Source organism: Vipera berus, assembly GCF_964194415.1.
Source record: "Vipera berus genome assembly, chromosome: 7".
NCBI lineage: Eukaryota > Metazoa > Chordata > Lepidosauria > Squamata > Viperidae > Vipera > Vipera berus.
In genome coordinates, this window is record NC_138209.1 from 42,901,169 (window position 1) to 42,913,185 (window position 12,017).

Here is a 12,017-nt window from a genome sequence, read left to right on the forward strand (position 1 = left end):
TACATGTGAAGAGTTGTATAATATTACGTAACACTCATATTCATACTATTACTATGGTTTAGATTATATTATTAAGATAACTGGATCTAGCAGAGACACGCTTTAAATGAAATTAATTACCTGAGGCTTTTATGAATTGTTATATGATCTAAGAACTGAATTTAAGACTTAAGAAATTTTGGAAGCCAAGAAACTTAACAGTTTCATAGAACTGGTTTTATCAGTGCCTTTGCATGTACAGTGGAAGGTGAAATTAATACGTTTAAGCTATACATAATACAGTATGCTGTTTACATAAAATAGGTTATAATCAATTTCAAAACGGTCCATAAACAGTTTGGTTAGGGAAGAATGTGAGAAAATTGTACATTTTACTGAAAAGTATTTAAGAAACAAGAAAAAATTAAATCAAAGTTTTCAGAATCACTTTAGCAGTCACTTTAGACTTCTAAACAGGCGCTACACATACCGGTAGGTCTGACTGAATGAGTTCCCAGCTGTAGTGGTCTCAAATATTTTTTTAAAAGCAGCACATTATTTTCTGTAGCTGTATAGATTTTAAATATTTCAGAATGGTCTTGTGGAGAATAAATGAGATAGCATGATGTGTTTGTGATGATATTATTATGACTGTAATAGTGTAGGTTTGGATTTTTCCCTGATACTTTAATCTATTTGAAAAATCTCAGTAGGATCTAATCACCAAAAGTGCCAGAATATGACCCATAAAATTTGGGATATTTGAAAAGGTTGTGTACTTCTAGGTTATAGTTTTACACAGCATATATTAGCATAGACAACTCATTTTCATAGCATAGTGTTCTAATTATATTTAGATATGGAAGTGATGAGAATATCAGAGGAATAAAATGAGAAAACTACTCCTTATACTGCTTAGTCTTCATATACTGTACATTGTGAAATGTTTTGCTCTGTTGGGTTGTCTTTCAAATCTGTGTAAATTGAAAGGGAAAGTTGTCATACACTTGTTAGATAGAACACCTTACAATATTTTTTAATAAAATTCAGCACGTCTTCATGGAAACGGAGACTGTCAGCTGTCCAATGCCAAAATTTTGCAAAGAAAGGAGACTTTAACATATTCAGGTGATAAGAGTCATGCAAACTAGAGAGGAGTTTATGGTAGATATGGGACTATTTAAAATAATGTATCTTCTTTTGATACATTGGGAATAGAATGTATTCATTCAAATGGTTTTTTTACATTACAACCTTCACTATTACATTACATTACAACCTTTCACTGGAAGTAAATTCTGTTGATTTTTACAAGCAGGAGATTTCCGATATAAGGTTTGAGATTGGAGTAAGGAAACAATAGTAGTGGGACAGCAGTGGCAATAAAGAAAGAAAAGAGGTATCTCTGCAACATGGAATTCTAGTCAGTCCTGTTTAAATTCCCCTGTTGTAACTGTTTGGGGAAAAGGATTCTGTGCATTATCTGCTATACAACTGCATTTGGGAAACCACAACTTTGATGAACTGAAAACTAGGGTTCTTACCTGATTAAAGACAATTGTAATCAATTATATGATTTTTGCTTGATTGGTTTATTGCTGGTCTGGGCAATCTTTTAGGGCTAGGCAGGGGGCAAACCTTGTGTGTTGGAATGTCATTTTCTAACTGTGTTTCGCTTGTTTTAGGATTCCCACTATAGTTTTATCTGATTCCTATCTTACATGTGCACTAACAAATTTGGTAATGGGTAAGTGGGTGTAGTATTGTGATTTGGGATGAATGTGTGTTCTGAATGGGAAAAAATACTTTAAATGATGCAGTCATTGCCTCCATGCAAAAGAAAAAATAAATGCTTCTATAGAAGCTGAATGCAGCAAAAAGAATCTCAAGTATTTGTGTTAGAAATGTATTACTGTACTGAGCAAGAAACTTTTTAAATGCCCATGGCACAATCTCATACACATCGGTAGGTTTCTTCTGTTTTTCATAATTTTTTAAATGTAAAAAAATATTTAATTACAACAAAATCTGAACAAATTGATTTGAATGATTCGGGTTAGATGTAGCTACTATCCCATCCACAGTACTAACTAGAATCCAGAATATTTGATAGTGAAATCAAGCTGCCTCAAACATGGTATAGGTAGTCCTCGACTTACGACTGCTTGTTTAGCCACTATTCAAAGTTACAGTGGGTATAGTTCCAATAGTTGCTTCCTGTGTGTCCAATCACATGACCACTTTGGGCACTCAGCAATCAGGCCACATTTATGGCCATATACAGCATCCCATGGTCACATGACATTTTATAACAGTTTTGCTGAAAATCTCACCCAGAGATCTATTGGCTCGCTTAACTGTGGTATTTGCTTTACAAGCACTGTGTTCACTTAATGACTGCCACAAAAAGGGTTTTAAAATTGAGCTGATAAATATTGACCCATTGTACAGCTTTCACAACTACATCCATTACATTCCTAAGTCAAGAACTACATGAACAAATAATTATGTTGCAATTGCATCTTCCTTAACTCTTCCTGCACCTTTCATATCAGTATTAAAACTCTGAATCATGTTAATGTTCAACAGTATGTTTTGGTGAAACCATAGCTAATATGAAATTTCCACAGCAAACTGTTGCTAGATTACAGTACTATTGACTGAAAATAATGTTTAATCATAATTTTGGCTTATTTCTAATACAACTTACTGTACAGTATACAAATGAATTAAAATTCATAAATGTAGACTTGTTAAATCCACACAGTCAAAACTAAGCAATTACCTTTGTGAAATGGGATTGTTAGTAGCCAACCAAAGTTGAAAAAAATCTGTCATCTCTAAAAATGCAAACTGCTATTCCTACAACAATCCATACGTGTCTATACAACATCAGTTATAGGTATCATCTAGTAGTTTCTCATATAAAGACTGAACAATAAAAGCTGTGTTGCAAATCATATATAAAAATATAAATACATTGCATACATGATAGGCAATTCAGCTCAAGTTGTAATATGTCCATTGGAACATGTACATAAGCATAGCAATATATATTGCATAATTTCTTAAAATATTAATTTTCTCCTATTTTCAGGAAAAACTGAATTATAATTCCCAAATAATTTTTCAATTATCTAAATGGGAACTTGTTTGAAAATAAATTATGGGCATTAGAAATCTATCCACTAGCCCAAGTTACTTTCTAAGGGAATTTTTCTTTGGTCATTGGAACATTAGAAATCTTTGCAAAGACTCCATGACCATAATATTATCTCACCTGTAAATGAGAGACTTTATCCACAACAGTTCAGAACACTTGAGTAAATTTTATTTTTGAGGAAAATCTATATTCCTATGGGTATCATGATTTAGTAATCATGTTATAACAGCAACATTCTTCAGTTTGTCTTTCTGCATAATGATCAGACATGCTCTACCATTTAAAAAACAAAAGAACAGAACACAGTTGAGTGTACTGTTCATTCAATTACATGGAAACAACATGGAATATTCCAGTTTTACATAAAAGGTTTTGAAGTCATAATTTTAAAAAATTCATATATTGCTTAAAGTAATGCAAGTAGAATTCCACCTAGTTTACAAAACAGAACCCAACTTCTTTAAACGGAACCAGCCTGTTTCATTCAAGTTTGAATACACTTTTCCAAATCAAATAATTTTTGGTACACTCTGTGGATGGAACCTTTCATGGTGGGATAAATTTGTATACCCCAGTTCCAATGCTTGTTGACTGTCAAGATTATTGTTTTCTTGTTAATAATCCAGAAACAGTAATTATCATGGCTCTCAAAAAATGTGCACAAAAAAGACATAATGCAGAAAGGGATAAAGAGTGAAACCCATCTCCAAAATCTGAAGGGGATTAAATACTTTTTATTAGTACTGTGCCTAATGTAGTGCTATATGAAGATAACCTTGAAGAAATAAAAGGGCAGTGTCATAAACATCAGATTAGCCTTCAAATAGAAGAGTATGAGAAACTTGATTGCATCACCTTAATTCTTTTGGATACCTAAAAAGCTCAGTTTTGTGCATCCTAAACATCAAATCCAATGCAGGAACTTGATGAAAACAAAAATATGTACATTTGCTGCATACCAAGCTAACTTTAGTGACCTTATTACTATATTATTGTTTTACATGACTATCATTGTTTTATATGACTATCAAATAAAGTTCAATTATGTAACAGCTACTGTATGTGGAGATAATTACTGTAATCTCTGCTGCAAATTTTAGCCTTTTAAAATCCTCCATGTACTCTGATTAGACCAACTTCATCTATATGGAATCGCTGTTCAAAGACATAGATTTAACTGTTCTGTTATTTATGCACTTCATGATTATGTTTGTGTGTGATTTCCTATTTTGTTTAATAACGGCAAGATTTTCAAAGCCAGATAACTTTTTTTAATTTATTTTATTTATTTATTTTAATTCCATTGATATCCCGCCCTTCTCCGAAGACTCAGGGCGGCTTACAAGCTTAACAGTCCCATACTGAAAACTTTCTCAAGTATTGGCCTAATTCCAGATGTCAAATTGTACATAAAGGTGCGGGTCTCACAAAATGTAGAAGTGCTTCTCTTTTGCTTTTTGCATTCAGCAAAAACATATTGTGTATTTTTGTATTATGTTAACTTCTGGGGGAAAAATAAACTCTTTCAAACAAACCAGTCATGGTTTAAGTGCAAGATTTGAAAAGTGCATGAGCAAGAAAGCATTGGTTTCGTTGACGTATGTAAGTCAGCTGTTTTACTGGCCTATTAGAAGCTATACAGCGAGTGAAACATCTGCAGATTTTCTCAGCACCTGAAACTTAAAAGACCCAGTGCAGAATCTATCCCACTTTAATCCCAGAGCAAAAAGTATTCAAGTAGAGGAGTGAGGAAGCTTAATATATATTCCAGAACACAAAGATTATGGCTCATCTCAGTGTAACATAATTGGAAATAAAAGTTGGTGCCATGACATACCATATTACAGAGGTTTCAGAGGAAAGGTTTACACAACCCATGGCCAAAATTGGCCCAAATAGCCTGGGAGCAGCATTTTTAAAAAAGTGGCAGCTTTGCAAGAACCAGAAGTTGCAAGCTTATAAATTCATGCTAAGTAGTAAACCACATTATGACCCTTATGCAAACAACATATGTCTAGAGTGTAGTGTTTCACATTATGAAGGGAAAATAAGATTGACACAAAGAGAGTAGGATTCAACCTCAATCAGCCAATATGCTGATTACCTGATCTGTCTGTTGTGGTAAAAACATTTTTAAAATACCCCCTTTAATTTGAAAGGGTCCCATTGTGGCCCATAATTACTGAAGGAATGAGAGTCTCACAATGCATAAACAAATATCAGCCCTCTACAAGTGAAAGTTCTTACAAGGGCCACTAAGCAGCATTTTTTAACCCATTACAGTTCCTGAAAGGGATGGTAACTGAAGGATGCCCTGTGAGACAACTTGCTTCTCAACAGCCTTGTGAAATATTTGCAGCTAAGTTCCATTGTATGAATTGTGAGTTTATTTCATTTTCTCCTTGCTTTCATACAAAACATTATCAGTAAATAATTCCATTGCCAACAACATAAAAGGTATGCTCGGTGGAAAAAAATCCTCTATAATTTACCTCATGATGAAATAAGTCCAATATAGTATAGTTCAGATATTGATTTCTATGGAATTCAGTGAGTTTTTTCCAACAGTGTGATGAACAACAGGCATTTATTTATGATTAGTACTTCATCAAGGCACAATCTGTCAACCTGGTATAAAATATTCCAGTCACTATTCGAACTTAAATATACAAAGCTCCCATCAGCAGGAATACTACCGAACTGCTATGTTTACAACAGTCAAGTTTTTTGTCCACTTAGCAAATGACAAGCAGCAAATTTTAAGGTTTGTAGCTGCCAACAAGGTACATGAACAACAATATTTAATCTTCAAAAATCTCTGATAGCATGTTAAGTAGAAACCTTCTCACTTGCTGGACTGCATAAATTCAAGTAAGTTTCTTAGTAAGGCAGGTTATTGCTATAGAATGAGAAATTACACCTGAGCACAGCATTTAACTGAACTAATACTGGACCTTCAGGTCCTTCCCACTTCACTGATGAGTAGCAAACATATAGCCAGTTCTTAACAAGCATGGAAAGGTTTGCTCTTGATATATTCAACCGCATTTTGAGTACTTTAAAGTGACTATAGTGATGATACTTGGAGCAGCCAATGTATGACTAAAAGGCCACACTGAATTAAGATGACAAAGATGTAAGAGGCTAGACAGGTACACAGACATGCCAGTGGGGTTTCAAATCAAAACCACAAATCTCTTTTAAGTATGTAAGAAAACGTTACTGAAGCCTTTATTTACAAAAGCTTTAAAAACAAATAACCTCTTACGCAAATGTCTTTGTAATTTTTCCTAAAAAGAAAGGACCACCAGTTACATTATTGTAACTATGAGGATAAAGGAAAACATATTAAAGTACATGGTAGATATATCAATTTGCTGTACATTAAGATTTACTCCCATTGATTTTTAGTGTAGATGACATGCCAAATGCTGCCATCAGCACCATCATTTCAGGATAAGATTTAGCTATTCCATACTAATAAAAGTCTTCCTTCACAATTGCTTTTTATGAGCCTGCTCTGCATGGTCAGGAAAGTACTTTGTGGTTCTTTAGTAAAACACCTATAAAATATACTGCTAAGATAGACTCAAAAAATAAACTAGCCTTACAAGCCTTAGGTAACTTTATTAGGTACAAATAAATTTGTTGTTTTACAACAAATGTCTTGTGTTGCAGCTCCCAAAAAAGACACATCTTCCTATTTATCTTTGGATCTCTTACTTATATTGTGTTCATCCATTTATGTAGACAATAAATTAATATTTTAAAATAGAAAAGTATTTTAGGCCATAACTTGTTGGAACGGGAATAAGGAAATGGATCTACAATTTTTGATTGTTATTTTAACTGCAGCATTCCATCTTTCAATTATTCCTTTCAGACACAAAAGCAAAAAAGGACACACATACTTTCCATAAGGCTGCAAAGCAGCACCCCATTCCACCCCAAGTCGGTGCCCTTTAAATATTTGGCTGTCAACTTCTATATATTCCACACATTTTTTAAGTTATAGTCCAATAAACCTGGAGGTTGCAACATAGAGGAGAAGGCTGCTATAAAGCTTGCTTTAAACGCAGGAGAATATACAAGAAAGTTCTCTTAATCACACCTCATAAAAACTGCTCAGCAAATTCAGGCCCCATGAAAGAGACTCTCAATTCAAGAAAGCATTCTTGAGAGATTCCTCATGATTCCACCTAGTTGCTTTCATCAGAGAGCTGGCGGGAATATTTGGAAGACGAAACACCAATTTTATATGTAACAGTAGCTGCTAAGATACCTGTAAATTTGAAGAGAGATTAGGCAATGTGTGTGGCTTTGTTCAATGTATTTGAGACCTGGAAGAAGCAAGCATACTGGCAGATGAACCCTTTTTCCAAGTCAGGGAAGAATATTCAGAACTTCAGATAAAACAGAGGATCAGAGTCACTCTTCTAAAGTGCAAATGTGATGGTCCACAATTATGAATAACTAAAATCCCAGTACATTGGAAGGGCTTAACATCCATGGGGGAAATTGATTACAATCAGCGCTTGCCCAGGTTTGAGGGGAAAGGGCAGGGATAATAAACCAATACAAAGGCCAATTAAAGTTTACTAGAAATGTCATTATCATTTTAGCTTTCCTCTTCCATCTACCACACTGTTCCTACATGTGCTTATGTACAGATGGGCAAGGTACATGGCCATGTTTAATCCAGAAATGCCTATATATCAAGTCAAAGGATTGGAACAGGAACAGTCAGGTTTAGTACATACAAACACAAGAGAAACGTGTGCTGATAAAGAGGAAAAGAATGCCTTATTTTCCAAGGAATTCAACCAGAGATAAAACCTATGTACAACCATATCGAGCTTAGAAAAAGTGCCTTCTCGTTTCATGTCATGATTGTTTGTTGGCTTCTTCTTCATATGCATTTCCTGTTCCATTCTGTACATAAGATGAACCAGAACCAAGACCATACAAATGACCACAGTACTTGGCATCATCAATGTGATCTTCAAAGAACATCTAAAGAAAATTTAAAGGACAAATTATTATTCTATTTTTGGAGGCACTACTCAAAATACCTGTATCAAAACAACCTCATTTTCAGATCAAATATAGAATTTAAATAAAATATATCTCCTACAGTTTATATTTCTATAAGTGTACCGATAAAAGAATAGACCACAATCACCACACTACCACATAAATCAGATCTTAACAATAGTAACATAATACATATGAAAAAGCAAAAGAAGTAAAACAGGCAAGTTCAGATTTCAAAGACACATCTGTATGGTTTTCTTGAAACAATACAAATCACTTGTAATTCTTTCAAGGTTCTTTTTAAAACTTCCCTGTCTGGCCAATAGCAGCTGAGATGCTGTATTTTAGTGTTTCTCCTACTAATGAAGTTATCTCTTGCTTAGCTTTTCAAGGTCAATCAAAGATGGACCCTCATTTAGCTGAACACAAAACCAAAAAGGGAGAAAAATGTAAAAGATCTTAAAGAGTAGAACTGTCAAAAGCAAAGTAGGCATTGCGAATGAAAAGCCTACTAGAATAAAATGTAAATGATTTCTATGAAAGCACTTAGCAGTGTGATTCTTCAGTGATCTCTCAACTTAACTATCTCAGAATAGTCCCTACTTCTCATGCTCATTTGCCAAATTGCTCAGTTCTCTTTGTCATCAGGTTTAATCCTCAAATAGACTGCTATGAAGCAATGTAGTACTAAGCCCATTAAGGCTTTAAAGTTTGGAAGTAAGGCTTTAAGTTGATCTTGTAAGTAAATATGGATCTAGGTAAAAGGTAAAGGTTCCCCCGCACATGCGTGCTAGTCGTTTCCAACTCTAGGGGCCGGTGCTCATTTCCGTTTCAAAGCCGAAGAGCCAGTTCTTGTCCGAGGACTTCTCCGTGGTCATGTGGCCGGCATGACTAGACGCCAAAGGCGCACGAAACACTGTTACCTTCCCAACGTAGTTGTCCCTATTTTTCTACTTGCATTTTTACGTGCTTTCGAACTGCTAGGTTGGCAGAAGCTGGGACGAGTAACAGGCGCTCACAATGCTACACAGGACTCGGGATTCTACGGTGGGAAGGTAACAGCGTTCTGTGCACCTTTGGCATCTAGTCATGCCGGCCACATGACCACGGAGACATCCTCGGACAAACGCTGGCTCTTCAGCTTTGAAACGGAGATGAGTACCGGCCCCTAGAGTCAGAAACGACTAGCATGCATGTGCGGGGAAACCTTTACCTTTTATATATATGTTAAATGCTTGTTAACTATTTAGATTACCTTGCTAGGCCCCAAACATGGGACAAATCTTTATTTCCTGTTTCGGCCTAACTGAAGGCCATCGACAGGCAGTAGTCACAACAGTGACAGCTCATATTTGTGTAAATTTTTTTTACACAATCTAAAAATTTACACACACACACATACACATATATACACACACACACATACATACATACATACATACATACATACATACATATATATATATATAGATCTAGAGTCTCGGGTTTCTTCCCGCGTTCCTTTCATCTTCAGAAAGTTGTGGCGACGTTTCGACGAAATCCCATCCGTCATCATCAGGCCAGAGTGTTTCTCCTGCTGCTACCAGGAGCAATGCGTGGTCTGGCTGTTCCTTTCTTTCCAACTGCCGGTGGGGCTGTGTTCTGACTGGGAGGAGGCGTGGCTGCTTTCTGATTGGGTGGGGGTGTCCTCCAGCTGGGTGGAGGCGTGGTTGTCTTCTGATTGAGTGGAGGCGTGGCTGTCTTCTGATTGGGTGGATGCGTGGCTGTCCCCTGATTGGTTGGAGGCGTGGCCGTCCTCCGATTGGGTGGGGTGTGTTCCGAATGGGTGGGGTTCAAAAGGGCCATCACCCATGCAGAAGAACGCACACACGAACCTGATTGACCCATACCAGAGATACATAGCAGGTCCTCGAACTCGGAGCCAAACCAAAGCTCTAGAGGCCACTATACAGCCCACTCCTCAGGACACCAAATTACAACACTCAGGATATTACAACACAACAAAGAACCCCACCCATTCGGAACACACCCCACCCAATCGGAGGACGGCCACGCCTCCAACCAATCAGGGGACAGCCACGCATCCACCCAATCAGAAGACAGCCACGCCTCCACTCAATCAGAAGACAACCACGCCTCCACCCAGCTGGAGGACACCCCCACCCAATCAGAAAGCAGCCACGCCTCCTCCCAGTCAGAACACAGCCCCACCGGCAGTTGGAAAGAAAGGAACAGCCAGACCACGCATTGCTCCTGGTAGCAGCAGGAGAAACACTCCGGCCTGATGATGACGGATGGGATTTCGTCGAAACGTCGCCACAACTTTCTGAAGATGAAAGGAACGCGGGAAGAAACCCGAGACTCTAGATCTACACATACAGACACCCGCGAGAATCTATGAAAACATATATATATATATATATATATACACACACACACAGTATATATCTATTTACCTCTCTCATTTTGAAGAAGGCCATGCCTGTTAGTAGAGAATCAGATCCTGCTTGATGCTGAGGTCCTATCCTTTCCAACTCTAACTGCTCAGCAACTTCTTGTAATCCACCCTGAAAAGGAAGATTGCAGCATAATTAGAAGAGTTGGAAATATGACAGCAGGTAATATTCACCTATATGAGCAAGCAATTTGAAGATCTACACTTTTAGTCTAAATCATAATCTTAGTCACATGTTCTTTAACACTATAGCAAATTATGATAGCAAAACTCAGAACTCTTGTTTATTATGATTCAAGCCTTTCCACCAGGGAAAGGTACTTTTTTCAGTTCTGTTGTAATTATGATCACTAAACAAACTTTTATAAGTTGAGGACTGCCTGTATACAAAAGTACTTTCAAACCAAAATCCCACCCAACTTCCCACTTTGCTTACAGTTGACCATCAAGACAGGAGATAGAAAAAAATCAAATGTAAAATATATGCACAACTGCATATAAGGGTGAGCAACTTTGTAATGGCTAAGAGCAGCACTTAATATTTTCGTATGGAGTGCGGTAAAGTGTGCACGTGACAGTGGATATTTATTTAAATTTATATTCCGCCCATCATTGTCAAACGACTCTGGATGATTTAAATGTTATCAAAACACTTTGGAAACTTAACTTAAATATTCCTGATTTTCCAATTTTGTGCTAAATGTGTACAAGCATCTGCAACTTATACTCCTGCTTGCAGAAGTATGGCCGAGGTTTCAACTGTCAAAGCATTAGCCCTAAGAGGGTGAAATCCTGATGCAGGCAGTGCTGGTGAAAAATGAAAATTCCTCAAGCTCCTAAAAAAAACCCTGGAAAAGGAACTGTGTAAAGATGGCTTGTCACTGATTATACAACATATGCACGTTTCCCACTTGGAAGAAGTAAGGGTGCCATATATTGTGCTGTCTGTTTCTAGCAATTAGTAATGAAATTCATTATTCATTCAAAGTAATCCCTTTAAAAAAGGACCCCTAATTAAACTGAGTAACTGAAATAATCCAATGAATAGAAAAATAGGTTACCTTATACTAACAAAGGTTTACCTGGGTTAACCTTATTACAAATACAGTCATGGCCAAATTTGTTGGCACCCCAGAAATTTTTCCAGAAAATCAAGTATTTCTCACAGAAAAGTATTGCAGGAACACATGTTTTGCTATACACAGGTTTATTCCCTTTGTGTGTATTGGAACACAACAAAAAAGGGAGGAAAAAAAGCAAATTGGACATAATGTCAAACAAAACTCCAAAAATGGGCTGGACAAAATTATTGGCACCCTTAACTTAATATTTGGTTGCACACCCTTTGGAAAAAAATAACTGAAATCAGTCGCTTCCTATAACCAT

General features: G+C 36.5%; 1 protein-coding gene across 4 annotated transcripts in view; it reads right to left on the bottom strand.

The window, feature by feature from the left end:
• Nucleotides 1-2,157: 2,157 nt before the first annotated feature.
• CNOT7 (CCR4-NOT transcription complex subunit 7) overlaps nt 2,158-12,017 on the bottom strand; it is a 31,128-nt gene continuing 21,268 nt past the window's right edge. For 3 of the 4 annotated variants that reach the window (XM_081332886.1, XM_081332887.1, XM_081332885.1), the window contains exons 6-7: nt 10,633-10,743; nt 2,158-8,155 (exon numbers count right to left, since the gene is read on the bottom strand). In XM_081332886.1, coding sequence (XP_081189012.1) covers nt 8,027-8,155; nt 10,633-10,743 — 240 coding nt within the window. In that variant the 3' untranslated portion in view covers nt 2,158-8,026. The remainder of the gene's footprint in view (nt 8,156-10,632; nt 10,744-12,017) is intronic. The other variant, XM_081332884.1, reaches the window with a different exon arrangement.